At 42.7% G+C, this 21386-nt stretch overlaps 1 protein-coding gene and 1 pseudogene across 2 annotated transcripts; one reads left to right on the top strand and one right to left on the bottom strand.

The window, feature by feature from the left end:
* The first annotated feature begins 1864 nt into the window (after positions 1–1864).
* ERICH5 (glutamate rich 5) lies at positions 1865–20157 on the top strand. 2 transcript variants are annotated; one of them, XM_053929712.1, is made up of 5 exons: positions 1865–2153; positions 7729–7806; positions 15529–16422; positions 17731–17841; positions 19088–20157. In XM_053929712.1, exons 1-5 carry the CDS (start codon positions 2096–2098, stop codon positions 19117–19119), a joined length of 1173 nt encoding a protein of 390 aa, XP_053785687.1. In that variant the 5' UTR covers positions 1865–2095; the 3' UTR covers positions 19120–20157. The 2 variants fall into 2 exon arrangements, with proteins under 2 accessions (XP_053785687.1, XP_045037620.2); XM_045181685.2 differs by lacking the exon at positions 7729–7806.
* Positions 4921–5484, bottom strand: LOC123477864 (large ribosomal subunit protein eL33 pseudogene; annotated as a pseudogene).
* Positions 20158–21386: the final 1229 nt, after the last annotated feature.

The following is a 21386-nucleotide window of genomic DNA, read 5'->3' as shown; positions in this document are numbered from 1 at the left end:
AATCCATCTTCCATGAAGTGGCTGATAGGTCCTCTCGAAGAAAGGGCCCCATTTCAGAAGCTTACAGTTGGTCACTCTTGCTGCTGCTGCTGGCAAACAGGGCACTCCGCCTAATTTGGTGAGTGGGGGAACGTGGTGTCGAGCCCACACCTGACTGCTATCCCTGCTCCTACTGCCACTTTATTCCGAGCCCATAGAGCAAAAACTGAAGTAGCTCATGAGAAACACTTCCTAACATCCACAGGACACTAGATTGTCATTCACCTGATTCTCAAATGCTTCCTCTGAAGAAAATGGAAGGCCATGGCTTGGCCGATGATTATATCTGAGGAAAAGTAAGATAGCCCAGGCAGATTCTAAAAAGTAATTGATAATTTAATGTGTAATGTTAAGAAGGGTCCTTCCTCACAAGTCCCCAGTCTCATCTTCATTTGAAGAGCTCTCTGAACTGATTGCTAGGTGGCCCAGGCTTTGCCAGGCCTGCAGGGCAGGAGGGAGAGGGAGAGGAAGAGGAAGAAAGACAAAGGAGAGAGCGGATCAGGAGGTAAAGAGAAGGGGAAGGAAGAAAAGGAGGGTGGGAAGGAGAGGAGAGACCTGGAAACATGGCAAAGACCATGGCTTTGTCTGTATCCCATGACCCTTATAGGGAAATATGCCAAATTTTAGACAATTTGAGCATAAACATAATGATGGTGTTAAAGGCTGAACTTGGCATCCCAGAATTTGTAAGTTGAAGTCCTAGCCCCCTATACCTCATAGCATAGCTGTATTTGGAGATAGGGCCTTTAAAGAGGTAATTGAGGTAAAATGAGGTCCTATGGGTGAGCGCCATTCCAATGTGATTGGTGTCCTTATGAGATTAAGAGACGGACGCATTGCAGGAAGACCATGCGAAGACACATGGAGAAGGCTGCCTTCTACCAGGAGAGAGGCCTCGGAAGGAAACCAGCCCTGCCAACACCTTGATTTCACACTTCTAGGAAGTAAGTGTGTTAAATCATCCAATCTGCGGTACGTTGTTATGGCAGCCCTAACAAACTAACACAGATGATAACATAACCCCCTGAATAATGTAAAAGTCCATGGTATTCCCTAAGCGAATAATAAAGGGAGGGAATACTTCATTAAAGTATTATGTAGAAGGAATAGTGTAATGAGAAAAATTACGATTTCATAACCATAAAAATAATTGATCCAAGAAAAAAATATTACTATATACTGAAAGTGGCAGATAAAAAGTTTGCTGAGAATTAGAATATTAAAGTCTCTCCCCATAAATTACAACGAGTAAAATAACTTTTCAGTGAAGAAACTTAACAAATATTGCCTTAAGTACATCATTAATAATTGGACAAACTGACATCACGTGCCTCTTAATATGAACACACAGACAACACAATGCCTGTGTGTTCCGGCCCGAACAGCATCAGCTGAAAATAACCACGAGGAAACATCAGACAAACCCAAAGTGAGGCACCTTGGCCTGTTCTCTTACAAACTGTCCGGGTCAAGAAAGACAAAACTGAGGGAACGACTTCAGATGTTGGGAGCAAAGTAGGCAGGTACAACAACTAAATACAGTACGTCGTCCTGGGTTGGACAACTGCCCGAAGGTGAATATGGGGGGGGTGTTGGATTAAATAGTATCGTATCGACGCTGAACTTCCTTGTGGTGACTGTGCTGAAGTTATGCAAGATTAAGACTCATCGCAAAGTAGTCTACCAATCAATAGCCGCTGGCTACAGTCGTCACCTCCTCTTCCCAGGTATTTAGTGATGATTCAGATTATCCCTCCACCCACTCCCCCGACCTGATTTATATCCCTGCCTTTCTCTCTGCTTGTACTACACCTGGCTCCTAGCCCTCGGCGCGGCTCCCTTTCCCCTCCAGGTGCGCCCCGCAGCCCGGCGCCCCGCAGAGTGCGCGTGCGCTCTAAAGCCACGGGAGCCCGGCCGCCAGAGTTGGAGGAACTTCTGTGCTGCGGGGGTCGTCGCGCAGGATCCACGCTCCAGGACGGACACCGCGTGGGGCTGGGCAGGTGGCTGGACGCGCGCGCGGGGCCGCACTCCTGCCCGCCGCGGTGGCGGCGCCACGATGGGCTGCTCCAGCAGCGCCCTCAGCAAGGCCGGCGACAGCAGCAGGCTCCGCGGCGGTGAGCGTACGACCCGCCCCCTCCCGGCCCTGGCCTCCCAATTCGGGTCCGCTCGCTCCCCCGGGTCCGAAAGGCGCGGCTCGTGCCCACCCAGCCCGGCAGGGGGCGGGCTCCTCCCTGAGGATGGGAGTGGTACTCTCAGCGCCGTGCGACTCCATCTAGAAATTTGGGGCGGCGCTGCTGGGCCCCAGGGTGCGGTGGTCGCGTGCGCCCCGACGCGCCAGGCTCAGGTCCCCGTCCTTTGGATGCCCTGTCCGCTGCTGTGCCCGCCGGCGTTAAATCCCTAACGCGGCTAGGTGCCACATTCTCTTAAACAGATGAGTAATTACCTGTCCTTAACAACAGGTGCTATATTTAATCTCCCAAAGTACGAAACTGCAGGTTGTATAAAGGTGCAAATTCACAGGGAACCATTAGTTTCGGTCGTAAGGAGAGCTGTATACGGTTTCCTATCAAGACCTCCGCCTTGCCCTCCTGAGAGTTTCAGCGTTGGCGAAGGCCAAGGTGCGGAAAGTACAGCTACACGGTCGCTCCAGATAGGTCCCTGCACTTTTAAAGAGGTTAGATGCACTTTCCCCTATCCTTGGTGACAAAAAGTGGTCATCACGGAATCTTAGAAAGAAATTCAACAGTAAGTGTATTTTGAGCGTCAAGTATAGAGTATAACAGCCAGGTGCTTGGCTAGACGCTGGAGATAATAAGGGAGACTCTACTTTTGAAGTTTTGAGGTGGATGAGACAGACAATAAACAACTTAAACGGATGATTAAGATAGTTTCTGACAGTGGTAAGTGCCGCGAAAAGAATAAAAGCAGGTTAATGTGGAGTGACTGGGTTTTACAGCTGACTCGCTTCTTAGATTTTGAATGGCTAACATTTTGGACAAAGCTCTGAAGGTTAAGCAAATTCCTTCAAGCTAGTTTGCAATCTTCTTCAAGACTAACTTCAGGGGAAATTTTAGACTCTGATTAATTCCTTTTCTCAGGTCTTCCTTTAGCACCTTGTGTTATTTGGGTAGCACAGGAATAGTTTCCTGTCTGACGTTGGTAGGAGAGAGGGAGAGGTTTTGGTGAATGCTGTTTCAAAGCTTGGGCACTGAGTCCTGGTCGGTAATGTGCACTCATTTTCACGGCCTACCATGATTTATTTCTAGCTTCAGTAGATAGCAGAAAATAAAACTTGAACATAAGCAAAAACTAAAGCCATATTTAAAAGTGATTCCAAACCCCTTGTGGCTGACAGTGTAAAAAAATGGAAAACCCATTCTTGATGCCCTGTGTTTGCTGACCTTTCCCCCAAAGAGTTGAAAGCCTTTGTACTCCAAACATGCTCTCAAAAGGCTGGTGCAAGGACCGATTTCTTTGATGTTTCATGTTATTTTGTGAAATCAGGTGGATTTTGCATTTTGTTCCATGTTATATCCTTGTTCATTTCAATATGAAAATTGGGAAAAATAGGAAAACGTCAGGAAGATACACCATTTTATTTTGACTTCTCCTATCCCCTGCCATGTCCCAAGTGTCCCAGGAGTGGCACCCTGGTTTAAACAGCAAAGCATTAAATCATCATTATAGAATTTTAAATTGATAAAAACATGTAATGCAGGGAATGTTATTCTTGGGGAAGGGCAGAAGAATCCAACAGATGAAATGGGGTTTTTAATCCTCTCACAAAACAGTGAATGACATTTAAAAAAACTTTTTATCACTAATGTTAATAACCATGCACGTGAGTCACACACACCCTTTCAGTGATTACTCATGCTTTCCCTGCTGTTCTAAGTTTACACGGATGTTGCTCTGAAAGAAAGGTCGAAACACCTGACCCCCAGTTTTAGTGCACAGAAAATGAATGAACACATTGCATAACCTGCTCAGTGCACATATTGAATCAATCAACCCGTGTTTTGCTTTGGAGCCTCAGTCAGACAATACTTTCATGTAATTGGATACCGTTGTGTGCTCATCACCACTCCCCCTCCACGGTATCGGAGGCCGGATAGATAATCCATTCCTGTTTCTGCAGCTCAAAACTTCTTTATATAAAATCCCAAGTGTGTATGTGCTTTTAGATAAAAACAGTCCAAGTTTATGAAATGTCCTGTACATACATTTATTCACTGTACCCCCCCCACCCCGTGCCTAATAATGCTTGGTACATAATCGGTGAGTGAGTTACTTTGTTTAATCTTTGTAACAATGCTATGACTATGATTATGATTTCCCCATTTCACAGATAAGAGTAAGTAATTTGCCGAAGGTTACGGGGCTCTGAGGAATCAGAGCTGGGCTTTGAATTCAGGTACTCTGATTCCAGAGCTTGACCTAGTCCTAGTCCAGAGCTTGTGATAACTAGATTTACATCTGTTTTTGCCTCAAATCACTCTGGGTCTCCATTAGAGGAGTGGTCATTCACTATGCAAACAACAAAAGAAATACAAATAAAGTATAATAGAGTATTTATTATAATCCCTAAATAAGATATATGTTATAACAAATATAAAAATATGTGTAATACATACACATAGAATAAATAATATAAATACAGTGTTATAATAAAATACATATTATCTCTAAGTAAGAGTCAGTAAATATGAAATTTATATGTACCTCCAAGTTGAACTAAGAATACAAATATTTGGAGGACATTCAACGTTGGAGATATTTTAAGCAGAGTATATAGATGTAGAGAGACTTCCGGTGCCTCCCATAGAGATACAGATAATCTTTATATCATAAGAAATTCTTTTTTTTTAAATTTACTCTTTAAAGTAGATTTTATTTACTTATTTGAGAGGGAAGAGAGGGAGAAAAAAGAAGATGAGAACCATAGACGTGTGAGAGAAACATTCATTAGTTGGTTCCCCTTTGTATCTTGACCAGGGACTGAACCTGCAACCCAACCATGTCCCCCAACCCAGAATCCTTTGCTTTGCCAGAGGGCCCCCAACTGAGCCACACAGTCAGGGTTGTTACTTAGTTATCAATAAGTTTAAATCCTCGAGGGGTACATCCTCACATGGATTCTGTGTCCAATGGCCTTAGCAGGATGGTTGCTTTGGAATTTAGCTCGAGCCATCCACTGTTTCCATGAGCACGAGTTACCTTTCCCCAGGTGACTCTGCTTCTGCTTGGTTTACAACCAGGAGTCACTGTGTAGTTCTTTGCTTTATGCACATAAGCACATCTCTTGCCTAGACAAAATTCAGTTTCATCTCGAGCATAAACACTTTCAATTTTAAGAAGAGCTGTGCGCTCCCTCTGGTTCCAGAGACCCCATTTAGAGCCAGCAAAAATGGCCTTGGATCACAGCCTTCCAGACGTATTTGTCATTGTAGAAGTCCGGTTCCTGGCAGGCCCCAAAGTTCAGGAACTCAACTCCAAGAGATTCTTTTACGTTCACAATATCAACCTTAGAACCCCAAAGGTTAAAGCTAAAATGCATCAAGTAGCCTGTAAACTGGATTTGTGTTGACAGTTCCGCCAACAACTTTCTGTTACTGGCTTAAGAACTGTTGTTTGTTTGTTTTTTAAGAACTGTTTGTTATACATGATGCAGTGTTAGGCTATCAGCAAACGAATCATAAATAATGGGTTGAACTGGATTACCTACCTGTAAGATCTCTTACAGCTCTTACATCTAGTAACACTAAGCTACGAAGGTACTTATTTTCTGGGCTCCCCTTTAAATCTGATAGCAGGACTGGTTAGGAAGCTGCTAGACTGACTAGGAAAACCCATTCACACGGAGACATTCATTTGACCTATCAGGCCCTGAATACCACTGAGCTTTCCCTCGCCTCCAAAGACCACCGACTAGGGAAACATGAGGGGAATGGCCTCTGATTGTAAATAATTAATTATCCAGTGCTTCAAAGTGGAACAGTTCTGGTAGTCACACCAATTTTTCCTCAGTGTGCTGAAATGTGTGAGGAAAGAGACTTTTTTTTTCCCCAGAAGGACAGTTAGACAGCCCTGGGCAGGTGGCTCAGTTGATTGGAGCAGTGTCCCGTACACCAAAAGGTTATGGGTTTGAGCCTGGGTCAGGGCATATACCTAGGTTGCTGGTTTGATCCCCAGTTGGGAAGCGTACAGAGGCAACCCAACTGCTGTTTCTCTTTACTTCTATGTTCCTCTTTCTTTCTCTCCCTTCTTCTCTCTGCAGAATCAATAAATATATCCTCAGTGAAGATTTTTTTTTTAGAAAGGACAATTAGACAAATTGAATTTGGGATTTCTTCTTTGTTAAAGCAAGTTATAAATATTAGGGCAATTTCTATTCTTCTTAATGCCATGAGTAGCGGATAGAATCTGAATATAGAAATTTTGTGGACTTCACAGACTTTAATGGACCCAAAGGTTTCTAGAGCTTTGGCCTCCGAACCCTCCTCCCAGTGCAGCCAGCCCCTGCTTACATGGATAACCCTTCCCTAAACTCTTTTCTAAAATCAATGCCATCTGTTTGTGGCAGACTTCTTCCTGAGATTTTACAGCTGAAGCGCCAAAGTGGACAAAGTAAATAGATGGTAATTATTGACAAATTCATTGCTAGGTTAACGTGTGCCTTTCCCCTGACAGCTAGCCATTTGTTTGTTCTTGCCTGAACTCTCACGAGCTGCTTGGGGTCCCCGCTGCCTGGGCGATGGGAAGAGGCCCGATTCACACAGTTTTGTCGATTGTTCTTTGTACAGTGGAGATACCTTCAGTCTTCAGCCAGTATTTTCACACAGTGAATTTCAGTCCTAAGTAGGCAAACGTTTTTTTTTGAAATTGAATAACAAACATGACTAACACTGAAATGAATTTTTATAGGCTTTTCTTGCATACAGCTATTATAAACATGGGATTTCTTTCTTTTAAACACTGGAAGTCTCTGGACTGAGTCCTGTGTGTCTTGGTGCCCCCTCTCGAGGCTGGCACCCAGAAATGTTTGGTAAGTCTATGTGGTAGGCCTGGCTCTTCTGTGCAGCTGATTAAAGTGGAGTATAAGAACTGTGTGCGTGGTTCAAGGAGTTGAAAACACTTGAAACCCACATGCAGTGAAAACCGCACCTCCTACCCCAGCCCCACCATCTGCTCAGTTTTGATCTCACCCAAAGGTAAAAAATTTTTTGTATATTCTCCCAAATTTTCTTTATACATTGCAAATATTATTTCTCTCTCCCACTTTTATTCATAATATGTAGTGTATTATAACCATTAGTCTTTACCTTGTTCTTTTTACCCATCAATATGAAGATCTTTCTATATTGATACCTAGAGAACTTCTCTCTCCTTTTTTACACATGCTTAATAATACATTGTGCTATTCATTTGATGAGTCCCTTGTTGAGGGACACTTGATTCGTTTTCTGTCTTTCCAGTTGCAAATGGCTGCACTTGAATTCCTTCTTACATGCATCATTTTGATTGTGTGAAGCGTAACTGTAGGACAGTTTCCCAGAAGTGCCATCAGTAAGTCCAAGGGTGTGTGCATTTGTAATTTTCATAGATAGCCCCCTGAGTGCCTTCCTGGTAAAGGTTGTGCCAGTTTGCACTCTCGCCCATACAATAAATCTTTTTGTTTTTAAACTGAAGGCTTTGATGCAGCTGCATGGAAACCTGGGCGTGGCACAGGGGTCAGGAGACAAGATAGGAGCACCCACTTGGTTCCAGGTACTTAAGTCCATGATTTCATTTAGTTCCTACAAAGGCATTATAAATAAAGCACACATTAGTATAACCAAACTCAGCTATAGAACTGCCACTTAGTGAGGATTAGTAACTTGTCTAAGGTCTCAGAGCTAGTAAGTGATGGGGTTGGGGCTTAAGTCTAACGTGTGTGACTCCCAAGGCCCCCTCTTCTCGCAAACTCCAGTTCCATCTGAGGTCTAGGTCCGGTTCTGCCAGAGCTTGTCATGTTGCCGTGCACGTGGGAGAATTCAATCCAGCTCTGTGGAGAGGGTGGGTGGGCGAATGAACGGAACGACAGAGATGGGAATTCAGGGGGGTGAGAGCACTACTTAGAAAAGCAGACAGAGTAGGAGTCAGAACCCAAAGAACAACAGAAACTGGAAGGTAACTGGCCCAGATGGGCTCGGGGAGAAAGTGTTGGGTTGTTAAGAGAGTCCTCTATCATACAGGAAAAGGTTGACACAGCAAAGCAGAGCTTTATTGTGTTCTGGTAAATCACGCTTCTGTAAGGTGGCTGCATTTCCTAGCTGCTGTGTACAGTTTCACTTATGTTAATGTTTTACAACATCAAGTTTAAAATAAAAACCCAATACTCGTGGGGGGTTACGGAAAGGCTCACCAAAACTGATAAAGAACATCAAACTTGGCTAGGCTTCAAATCCTGGAGTGTTCAAGTGTAAGTAGTACTAGATAATGCTTGTTTTTTATTTATTTTTATTTTTTTTAAGTCAGAAGACCAGACTAAAGCTCTCCAGTGAGTGTTAATGTCTGGATAACACCATAATGACCTCAGAAGCTTCTTTACATCCCAGGGCTGTTGCTATTGTTCACTTCCTTGCACCCCTCCTTGGGGGTTGCCATCAGGCTCTGGTATTCATTGTTCTGAATATACAAGGGTGTCAGAGTTTTGCCATTTAAGCCTGAGGATTGAAAAAAAAAAAACACATTGTTTTTAACAGTTAAAATTCCATGGGAATTATGCTTTATGAAGGTGGGTGGAATAAGCCAGACAATGCTAGTATGCTCGGAAACAATGGGTGGTCATTGGCAATATGCAGAGAAAAGAAAGGGCAACCTCTGTCACAGGAGCAAGTTCAATGACAGCACTTTCTTCCCCAAGGGGCTGTGGGGTCCCTGGGGATAACTGGGCTGGGCTGGGACTGGGTGGCTGTAGCCCCACACCTAGGAGGCATGGGTGACCCTTGTTCCTCGACAGTCCCTTTCGCTTCTCTAATAACACACAAGACCGTGAGGCCTGATAACATGCTCTTTATTCACACCCACACCTCTTGATGTTTAAATCCACGTGGCTTAGCTTGCATTGGGATGAGCACGTCATATTAGACCAGTTTAGGTAAGTGAAGTGCCTAAATGTCTGTTAGCTCAAAAATGCTAATCATCATCTGAGCCTTCAGTGAGTCGTGAGCTTTGTGCGTATGGAGGGTGTTGCCCTAGTAACATCAAAGGTCGCTGATCACAGACCACCATAACAGATATAATCATAATGAAAAAGTCGGAATGAGAACTCTCCTGACTGCAGGAATTACTGAAATGTGACACAAAGACACGAAGTGAGCAGATGCTGTAGGACAACGGCGCTGACAGGGTTGCCACAGACCAATTTGTGAAAAAAGCAGTGCCTGCGAAGCACAGTGGAACGCGGTGTGCCTGTAATGGACCTACCCTGGGGGATGCTGGGAGGACGAGGGGAGATGGTCCACGGGAAGCGCTGGGCACAGTGCCTCAGCACTTGGTAACCGCTGTTTTTCTTCAGGAGAAGCACGGTGGGCGAGGCCTGTGTAGGTCGGTCAGGGGTCATGATTTGTATATACCAGAGACATAATCTTCACTTTCCTCTTCCTCATTCGGTGAGATGCCCTTGATTTTGTAGGCTAGATTTCTGCCTACATACTGGATCTCCTTGTGCCAGTAATGGCCATCAATCAATGAAATTTATCTTTTTTTAGTGGTGAGTACTGTTGATGATTTCAAAAGTGATATTTTATGCAATAGCTTTTTTGAAATAAGAGTGTATCTTACAGGAGTCTAAAAGAAATCAAAGAAAGTGAAATCAGGGAAATTATATCTGAGGGAGGCGACTATGTCAGGGCCAGATGACTGGCTCTGTGGCCTTCAAGGCAGGAGCCCCACATCTCCCTGTGGGCTTATCATGTGTTCCAAAGTATCTTTCCAACTACATGTTTTTGTTTCTCTGTGGTTAAATTTAAAAATTATGTTTACCTTCAAACTTTATCGCCGTTACTTTGTGATGGTCAAAACTAATTTTAAATATGTAAATTCAAGTCTTTCTACTAAGAAAGAAAAGTGGTTTGTCTGATTTTTATTTGCCTTCTTAAGATATTTTTTTTGGCTGACAGTTTCATACTTACATTACATGGGATGTTGCTTAAGTTCACCTCTCTCCAAAACTAGTGCCCTGTTAACACCTACCAACTAACGGAATGCCCCTTTGGGGATCAGCATTTGTACCATGGCACACAAGGACCGTATTTTTACAGACTTTGATGAAGGACAGGGGCAAAAATATGTAGAGTAGCACCACAATTAGCCCTGCAAATGTTTGTTGGATGGATGGATAAATAATAGAATGGGATTGAGAAGAAAGCAAAGTGAAAAAATGAGAAGGAAGATGAGCGGACTCTTCCCCTGGAGCTGACTCATGCTGCTTCCCTGGTTCCCAGAACTCAAAAGCTATAAGAACCTAGAAATGGTGGCAACAAGGGAAAATACTGAGATCCCCCTTTTCTCAATGATTCTCTAGAAAACCCCACAGACAGGCCAGTGACAACTTTGTGATATCTATGTCAGCCCCATGGGATAGGAAATGCTGACTTCAAGTTTTTCTCCTTGTTGGGTAGAAACTTTTCATTTCCAATTATGGTAATGAACCGAGTTGATAAACTTCTACCATAATGTGAATTTCAGGTATGTTAGCTCTAGTTCTAATCCTTTCTGTAATGTTGCCAAGTATTTCATTTCTTTGTGTGTCTATCACAACAGTGCTTACAACCAGGCTTCTGTTAGCTCAACTGTCACATCCAATTTGTGCACAGATCAACTTAAAGCAGAATCGAGAGAGAGAGTGAGCACCAGAGGATTAGGCCCGGAGCAGGGTGTGATTTGATAAAATGTAGGGTTCAGAAAACAGACACACCTTTAAAGAACTTTGGATGTGGAAAAATGCATCTGCCCTCAATATTTATTGTGTAACAATGCAGATTAAGCATAGAATGTCTCCGTTTGTGGGCAAAAGAGCTCACTGCTTTTCAAGTCAGAGTGCTAGAAGAAGTGATGTAGTACCTTCTTCTACCTCAAGGAGGTGTTTCGAGGATTCACAAAGCCCTGGGGGACACAGCGTGTGGGGATCCTTGGGTAAGAGGTAATGAATGCATAGGCACCAACTTGGGCTTAATGAGGGAAGTAGTTGTTTGAATTTCCCTGCAGACAGTAAACTCTAGGATGGCAGGGACCAGATCTTCCTTGTTAACTGCTTAACTGCTGTAACCCCGCATTCAGCCCAGAGCTGGCATGCAGGAGGCACTTGATGAATGTTTGATAAATAAAATCAAAGCCAACAGTGAAACATATATATATATGTGTATAAAGCTATCAGTGGCCTTTATTAATGCCAGTCAAGTCCGGTCAAGTTATGGCTGATATTATGAATATTATTCCATACCTATTACCAATCATCTTCTGTTTTTTTACTTGAGTCATGGTTACTCCTGCCATTTGCCCACACTTCACTGAATTTCTTCACTTTGACATTCAGAGCACTGGGCAGAAATCACATCGCATCAATACCTGCCACAGGCCTTCGCGTAACAATCACGTTCTGTAACTTATCGTTGTAATAACAGGACTTTATAGATCAACATCGACAGCTTTATAGTGTTTAAGTGACTCTTTATCCAAGTCGTTTAATGATGCAGCTCGTTCTTTCTGTTGCAGAGTTAGTTGTAATTTATTGACAGGGCCACTGCGAGCCCACGAAGGACCTTTGTGAAACTAGGAAAAGAAGCCCTCTCCACCCCTGACACATGTGGCCTTGCAGGGGCACGCAGGCTGGGGCTCAGCTCTCCCTCACCCCTTCAGCAGGACACCCTCCCGCGGTGAGAAACCCACGTGGCCATATGCCGCACCCCTGTTTCCTGAGGACCTTCTCACGTCACACCCCACGTTGGGTAATTACACACATTATCCCCTTGGCCAATTCTCCTAACAAACCTGAAGGGCAAACGTAATATCCTTGTTTTACAGATGAGAACACTGAGGCTCAGAGAAGTTAGGAACTCGTGTACATGGCACAGTTGCGGAAATGATGGACTCAGGATTCACACCCAGCATCAGAACAGTCTGGGAGGCCCTGCTCCAGCCCAAGAGGAGGGAGGTCAGACAAATCCAAACACTGCACTTCCCTCAGCAGTGGGGATGAAAACGGCCTGAAGGATATGCAGTCCTGTGTCTGAAAGGAAACGTGGGTGGTTATTGTGCACTTCATCGCTGAGTTAGTTCTCTGAGAGATGGTGTGAAACAGCCATTTGTTTCCCACCCTTTTCACTTACGTGTTCTGAACATTCTTTCCTGAATAGACTCAGAGAAAGATACCAGTACTAGAATGAATGGAATTACCTGACTTTTCTGTCCCTCCACCAGAGTCTCTTCCTTGCTAGGGCCATCATACATGGTATAAGACCAGTGGTGGCTAACACCGATTGTCACTTGGGGGTGCTACTTGCTGTGCTGGTGCTTTCCAGGCGTTAACGGTGTAGTCCTCACAACAGCTCTGCAGGTGATGAAACTTAGCACCAAGCAGCTCCGTAAGACTAGTAAGTGGAGGAAGCAGGATTCAAACCCCACTACATGACAGGTGTCATTTTCAAGGTCACAAGACCTCTGTCTTCTCTTTTAGTTAATCAATATAAGTACAAAATGAATCTGTCACTACTCTTTTAGCATTTTTCTAATTTTTTTGTGATCATTTTAAAGGTGGTTTACTTCCTTTGGGCTACTCCAGGAAAACATTAGAGAGAGTGATATTCTTCAGTAATATTTCCCAGCTTGGGTGATATTTTCAGGTTGTGTTATAAACACATTATATGTTAAGGATGTTTGCGTACAGCAGGCACACCATGAAGATGAGGAAAACTACATAAGAATGTAAATTGGTACTGTGATTATGGGTGTGAACATTCTAGTTACGGTAAAAACTGATGGGTCCCTTGGGCACTTAAGCTTTTGATTTGGGGGGAAAACTTGGCTTAGACTGATAGCATAATATATTTTTCAAAAATATAAAATTGCGTGGCTATGATTTGGGTGTCAACACATTTCCCCCCCACTGCTTTCTGCTCTGGAAGAACGATGCTTTTAGAACGCGCCCAGAGCTAGAACAGCTGGATTGAGCTGACAGTGCTGATCACTGTGATGACTCTTTTACCAGAAAATGTGATTTGGCAGATGTCTGTGATTCATTTATTAACACATTTCCCTGTTAATTCCCTAGGGCAGTCATCACCAGAACATCCGTTGTGTGATATATAAATGAATTGTCTTGTCATAACAAGTTTCTTTCTAGACCTGAGAAATCACTTGGGTTAAGTTACCTGCCATGCTATTAATCTGAAAGCCTCATTCACGATGAGGCCAGAGGGAGGTGCAGGGTAGTTCTCCTTCCAGTTCTGTCACACGGACCCCTGGGGCCTGCAGCCTGCTGCCCCGCATCTCACAAAATCCTTCCTAAATGCTGCTTCTCGAGCCTCAGGCTCTGATTCCCCTCCTGTCCCAGAGGCGGGGTGGGAAATGACCTGATATGAATAAATGTATTAAGAAGAGAAACAATTGGCGGTGAGTTGAATTAATGATAACATGTAAACCAAGGAAGTGAAGAAGCATACAAGTATTAAAAACAAAATATGTTTACCCAAAGTAACGGCTTACTATATGGCTCAGTTTTTCTAAGTAGACATTCTTGTTATATGTACATATGACAATATAGATATAATGCAGATTACCACATAATTACTATTTTAAATAATTACTAGCATCTAATTAAGGAATTGAAAGGAAATGTGACTATGTATGGGGGAGGGTGGGGGGGACAGGGAAGGAATAAAAAGAGATAAGTCTTTATTTTCCATAGTGGGAGTTAATGGAAATGCCCACTGAAAAATCATGAAACAGCTATTCATGTAGAGATGCAGAAAAAATATCCCTCCCGAATAGGTAACAGAATGAAAATATTTGCCCCTAGAGAAGGGGAGATAGGACGCCTGAGTATTAGTTGTACATCCTAAATTTAGGTAAGCACACAGTTCTTACTGTATGCATGTAGAGCTAGGACAGGAGGTAACTTAGGGAAAAATGCAAAAAGAAAAACTATTTTTTGAAAAGAATATAGAAGGAGAAATATATCACCTAGAGGCCCATTTTAGTGTGCTGGTTTATTTTCTTCCAATATTTCCCCCTCCATTTGTGGTTTGCTTTTCCTGTCTTCCTCCCTCCCTCCCTTCCTTTCAGCATCAATACATAGAATATATACATACAGCTATATGTCAAATTGATAGCTGGCTGCTTGAGCTCTTACTTGACCAGCAGAACTTGTGCTAATAAACACTTTATATGCATTATTTCATTTGATTAACCCAGCTGTGAGTGCTAATTTCTTAACATATATCATAATTCTCTTATTTTAGCATATGGCCTTCATAATCATCTTTTTTCATGGTAGAGTACTCTTTCACCCAGTGGAATATTTATCTTTCCCCCCTCATTTTTAGACTTTTAAGTTGTTTTCCAGCTTTTGCCATTATAAAGAATACTGGGATGATATACTTTTCCCCAAAGCATTTTCCTGACATTTATGCTTTTAGGATAAGTTTCCAGGAGTAGGGTCAGTGGGTCAGAGTGTACACACGTCGCCATGTTGGCTTTCGCACCCACTGTTTCAGGTGAGGTGGTGGCTCACGCAGCTCTGAGACAGGTGGGAGGGACAGAGTCTCAGCTGTTGTACAGATGCGATCCAGGGGACTGAGTTCCCAGGTCACACGGCTGGAGGAAGAGCCGTAATTAAAATGCATGTTTGCCAGCTCTCTCTCTATCTCTCTTCCCACTCGGCCCCCAAAATGAAATGAAACTCTCTGGCCACCCTGAACACGCCACCTTCCTTCCCGACATCTCAGTCTTTACTGGCGGGGCTTCCCTGTCACGGGGCCTCTTCCTTTTGCTCAGGGTCACCCTGCTTTAGGAGGAAAGTGAGACATTTCGGGCAGCCCCAGGACCACCCATGGGGACATCTTCACCTAAGGCTAAGGAGGAGGAAGGGTGGAATAGGGACAAGAACATGAGAACAAAATGTACTCAAGTAGAATATGACACGGGAGCCATGAGAACGTGCATAAGGAGCAAACAGGAAAAAACCCTGTGGTTTTGGAGGACCTTAGTGTTTAAGATGAGGTGTCGGAGCTGAAGACAGCAGAGAGAGTTGAGTTAGGGAGTGCGTCCGGGTCATGGTGTGGCCTTTCTGTACTCAGTTGTGCCCAGCCCTGTCCTAAACGGTTAAATCTATTTCTTCATAGCAATATGTGTTCTCAAGATAGGAAGTAAATAGTAATGTCTGTTTTCTCTTTCTTTTTCAAATGAATGACCAAAAAGTAACTTCAAATATGTATTTTTTAACCACAGAAGAAAGTGAGTCTGGCTTTGCCCAACCCAAACCGCTTACACTGGGGAGAGAAACTACTATTTATGACCAGGTGCAAAAGGAAAGCCTTCCTCCCCTAGAGAAGCTCCAGATTTCAGCAATGTCTACAGCTACTGGTGTTACATCCCTCCACGAATGGCCCCTGGCAAAGGATGCTGCAGACCCACTAGAGTCCACAGAGAAGACTCAGCCTCTAGAGGGACCCAAGGAGTCTGGGCTACTTCAGCCAGGTGGCAAACATGATACTCCAGGAGCAGAAGAAAAGAAAGATGTGGAAACAGTGACAGAGGTGCAGCCTTCAGAAGGAAACGTTGAGACTGAACCTCTAGAGGGGGGAGCCCAGCATCAGCCTTTGAGGATAGTGGGAGAAAGGGACTCTCCTGGAGTAGTTGGGGATACTGAGATTCTGCTAACTGCCAGAGAGACAAAACCTCTAAGAATAGCTGAAAAAATGCCACCTCTGGAAGCAGGTAGAGAGCTACAACCTCGGGAAGCAATGGGAAAGCCCCCACTCCTAGAAACTGTTCCCAAGGAGACTGAAGCTCCAGAAATTTTGGAAGGAAGTCAGCTTGTTGAAACACCCGAAGAGCAGGAAGTTCAAGAAACACTGGGAAGAGATGAGCAGTCCCAACTTCTAAAGACAATGCACAGAGAGAAAGGATTTCTGGAAATACCGGAAGGAAGTCAGCTTGTGAAAACAGCTGTAAAGAATGATTTGATTCATAAAACTCCTGAAGGTCCAGAAAACATGGAGCAGATTCAACCAGAAGGAGTAGTCGGAAGCATGGAGCATCCAGCAGGAATGCCAGAAACAGGCACAGACATGGAAATGGTCAGGAAAATTCACACAAGCAAAGAGGACCACCACATCGAAGGTAAGGGTTATGCTGTTAGCGGTTCAGGGTGTCTCAAGGGGCTCTGTAAGAGGTCCCCTCTGGGGACAGGGGTTGGCTAACACAGCCACTGAAGTCTCTATCACAGGTGGTTGAAATTCATTTGGCCCAAACCGAAAAGGCTTCCATACCTGGAAAACAGGTGTTTGGCTTTCCAGCAAAATTTTCTAAAGCAGAATCTGTGTCCATATTTTTAACCTAGAGTCTCATCATTGAATAGAACGGAATATGTTCTACATAATAGAAGGCAACGTGTTAAAATTTCTGAATTTTTCCGAGTTCACTCTTTATTGAGCCCCATGCGTGATTATGAAGGTCCAGAGTAGAGATGGGTAGATGGTTAGTGGGGGAATTGACCTTCTAATGGAAGACTATACAAAGAATGGGTCTTATCCTTAGGAAGTCACTGTCAGTCTGACCTGTCCTCCTGCAGTCTTTTTACTGTTAAGAAAAGACTAGAGAACATGTAGTGTGTTGGCATATGGTGGTGGTTAAATGTGCTTTACCAGCCTGAAACAAGTGGTGTCTACACTGTTCATTATTGACATAAAATAAAAATTAACATTTTAAATTTATTTCTTCTGGGGCATGATTTACATTTTGGCAAATTCTAGCTTTATACTATAATTAAGTGAAGCATTTATCCATCTGTTTCTTAATTCTTTCATTTATTAACATGGCAGTTTTTGTGTGCTTTGTCATATGCCAGATGCTAGGGTGCAGGAGGAGTAAGACATAGCCCCTGTTCTCAAGGGAGTCACAGGCTAGTGGGGAGAAGGTGGAATTTAAACAATCTAGTGAGGTAGGCACTTTAACTAAGGTATGTAAAAGTACTGTGGGAATCACAAGGGAGACACAAGAAAAAGCATGTATTTGTTAGACCAGGGTTGGCAAACCCAAGTCTGTAGGACCTAGGATAATGACAGGGAGTGAAGTGAGGGGCGCATGGAATGTTGAGTGGAGCCCAGGGGGACCTTGGTGACTGGGAGTATGGTCCCATCAAAAGAGGTGACTGCTGCTTGGCTCCACCCATGAGCTTGGGGGCCAGCACTGTCCAAACTGACTTCTCGGGGAAACAGACTCAGATGTGCAGTGTCTGGACTCGGAAGCGTTGCCATGGGTACTCAGGGGATCTGAGAGAAGCAGGGCAATCATCTTTCTTGAAACCACCAGAAAACTTACTCTTTAGACCTGACGATTAAGAGTTGTGCCTGTTGGAAACCAGTAGTGGGTACTTTATTGTCAATGCTACAAGGCATCTCTTAATATCTCCTTTGGTCACTTTTCCAGGTGAGACAGGAGAAAAGGTTGAAACTGAGAGGGAGGAAGTAAGCGAAGGAGCTGAAACACAAGAAGAAGAAACGGGAGAAGCCGTGGACCTTTTGGCAGCCACAGAGATAGGTGTGGTGAGAGAAGGGCGATGGACCTGAGAGTTATCATAGAGCACAGGAAGATGGAGTGAGGCTGTGGTCACAGAGCTTAGCTTTCAAGACCTACGTGCTTTATACAATGAGTATGGTTATCATGTTCTTGATTACATTGCTCCATAAAACGACTTAGCTGTAAACTGTTTTCTTAGCTTCTTAGAATATACTTTTAAAAAGACAATAGCCAGAGCCAAGAACAACTAGGGTTTATGAGCCGAAAGGAGTTTGAGGGTGTTTTCTTCATTGTGGCAGTGGGTCCATTCAGTATAGAAAATCAGACCCTAAAATGAAAGTATAATCCTTTAGGTATAGGTGGCTAGAGGAGGGAGTCAGTAAATTCTAGGGAGCTCAGGATAATAAAGTCACACAGTTATAATTATTATGGAATGAGAATGAACAGCAAAGTGGCACCAGCTGTACCTGGGATGTCTTTCCTAGCACAGAATTTAAAGCTAGTAGCAACCTTAGCAAGTGTGTCATCGAATCACCTTCTCCCCTTAAGTCTGTCTACTACTGCAGAGCCTACTCCCCATGTTAATTATGTTGACAAAATCCTTGTCAAAGGAATTCACACTCTGGTGCTGCTGCAAGATTGGACATTTTCCCACTGAGAGGCCGCACACGTGCCACGTGCCATTTTGAATCCGTTGATGTTACCCTCGTGTGAGGTGTTTCAATTGCTGTTACCCTTTTGGCATTGAAGTTACTTTAAAGTAATTGACTTTTAAATGTATTTCAAAGGCAACAAAGAGCAAGAATTAAAACTTAGGTTTCTTGCCCCTGTGGACCAATTCCTTGGGTCCAATTCTTTTTCAGATTATTGTGATTTAATATCAGGGTTTCAAGGTGGAAAGCAGCTAAGAAATCAAGATTTTAAAACCATTTACAATAGTTCATTAACATTAAATGATGCACCATAATAGAAAGTCACTTTTGGAGAATTTTTCCAAAGTTGCCAAGGGATTTTGGTAAGTGCTTATATGCGAATAATAATAATATCAACCTTGCAGAAAGTGCCTATGTTTATCAGGATAGAGTTATATTCTGGAAACATTTGCTTTCTTTATCTTATTTGTAAATATATCTTTTTAAGATTATTGCTCAGCTTCTGCATTAAAATGATTACTAAGATGACCTGTAATTAAGAATGTAGGGTAGAGTTGGAAGAATTATCATTTTTATCCTGACTTTAATATTAATTCGTGTTTTTGATTTTGAAGAGCTGAGGCAGCCAACAAGCGGGGTTGCTTGAGTAGCTGACATCATTCCCTCTGCTGCGTGTAGAAGCTGGATGGTGATTTTATTGAGAGCACGGGCCATTGTATATATCTGTGTGTTCAGGCATGTAGCAACTTTCACAGACCATGCTTGATAAATATTTGTTGAATCAGTAAATGAATAATAAATAGCAAAGGCTCCCATTTACATTTACTTCATTACAAAAGGATATATTTAAAATATGCATTGATATAACACTCACATTTTCCCGCCAAGGCTGCTCAAGCTCAATAACAAGCTATATATATTTGGTGTAGTTCCAAGAAGAGCAATATTTTTAGGTCAGAAAGTGATATAAAGCAGAACTGATGTAGCATCTTTGAAGCTACATTTTGTAATCCAAAGTTGTTTTTTTCTGACCCAAAGGTATGTTCCAATAAAACTTGCTATGTAGTAAATATTGATTAGTGGCATAGAGAGAGTGACTATGCCCAATTATATCAGTACTTAGCTGATGACAATTGATGATAATTTTTTGATATCTTAGGAAAAAACACTGAAAGTAAATATTTTATTTGGCATTATTTTTAATACTTTTGAATTGCTGACCAAATGCTGGAGAAAAGGTTGTAAGCTCTTCAGAGAGCAGGAAAGTGCCTCAAAGGCCCCAGGACAGATTTGTCACTCTGTAAAGACTTGTTGATGACAAATGCTCTTTATTCTCATGTAATCTTGAAACTTCCCTCAGTACTGAATACAATTGGCTGTTAGGGGAAAATATGGCCCAAAATCCTTATAACATTATTTTGTACTTCTGGTTCCATATTTACAATTTTGATTGAATAAATAGAAATAGTAAAATGTTTGAAAGCTTTTCTCAGTATATTTTTAATCTGAGTTTATTACAGGAACATCTGAAATTACTTCTGACTCATTGTGTCCTTCAAAAAAAAATAGCATTCTTCAAACTTCACATTGGCAAAGATAAAGAATATGACCACAGCAGGAAAACACGGGTGACGGTTTTTAGACATCTCATAACATTTCTGTAATGACAACACACTTTGAGGAGATAGCTCTTTCTGTATGTTTGAAAGGCTTACAGAAGTGTTCCTTTTCACAGGTCCCTTAACAAAATCCAGTGATTCTCCTTTAGTGTGGAGAGAAGATTCAAAACCCCAACCCAGCCACTAACAAGTCAACTAACCTGAGTGCCAGCATTTTATTTCCAGCTCTTTAGGGCTTGCATTTGAAGTCACGACCTATCTATAACTATGCCCCCTGCCCCCAGCCTAGACAGAGTTATCTGATTTCCTGGCTACAGTCATTGATTTAGGAATGGGACCCTAAACTGAGCTGCATCAATCAGAGGCTTCTCTGAGACTCTCCTGCCAGAGACATCAGGAAGTGATGTCCTTTTGCTGGGGTTCGTACCCTGGTAGTCTGTATGTCTGGGTCTGCAGCATCTTCTCCCAAGAGAGAGATGGCGCCACGAGGTTTTGGGAGCATGCACACCTGAAACCAGCTGTCCTCTGGACTTCTGTTCCGTGAGCCTATGGGTTTCTTTCTTTCTTTCTGCCTGCTTATACTAGTAGCCTTTTCGGACTGACTTCTCTCACTTAGCAACATGCATGTCTCTTTGTGACTTGATAGCTCATTTCTTTTTATTGTCAAATAATAGAAGCCTTCTATCAGCATTGATATGTGCCAGGCATTATTCTAAGTGTTTTTTATGTATTCATTTATTTAATCCTTACAACTTTATAAGGTAGGTACTAGTAATATCCCCATTTTACAGATGAAACAGAGGAGACATGTTACAGGAGAAACAGAACAGAGAGCTTCAGTAACCTGCCCAAAGTGGTGGAACAGGATTTGTGTTTTGGCTTTTATAGTCCATGCCCTTAACCCCTATACTATATGGCTTCATGCAAAAATATTTTCAGCATCTGATCTCATTCTATCAATTCACAGTGCCACACTCCCCAACTCTGCCTACTTAAGAGACCTCATACTTATCTTCTAATAAACTTAGTTATAAAAATTGCACAAATTCATTGACCTGGCACAATATCCCATATGATCATTAATAATTATCAAATACTGCTGAATAGTGATAGTTGTTATGAGCCTTTGTTGTATGCTAGACAGTGCTTAAGTACTTTTCAGTTATATCATCGGAATTCTTATGACAGCTCTTTGAGACAATACAATTATTATCTCTCAGGAAACTGAGGCCTAAAGAGGTTAAATAACTAGTTCAAGGTTATACAGCTAAGTGGAAGACCTGGGCTTAGAGCC

Source organism: Desmodus rotundus, chromosome 8 (genome assembly GCF_022682495.2).
Source record: "Desmodus rotundus isolate HL8 chromosome 8, HLdesRot8A.1, whole genome shotgun sequence".
Lineage (NCBI taxonomy): Eukaryota > Metazoa > Chordata > Mammalia > Chiroptera > Phyllostomidae > Desmodus > Desmodus rotundus.
Note: the sequence above shows the minus strand (reverse complement) of the source record. Positions and strands in the feature narration are given on the sequence as shown.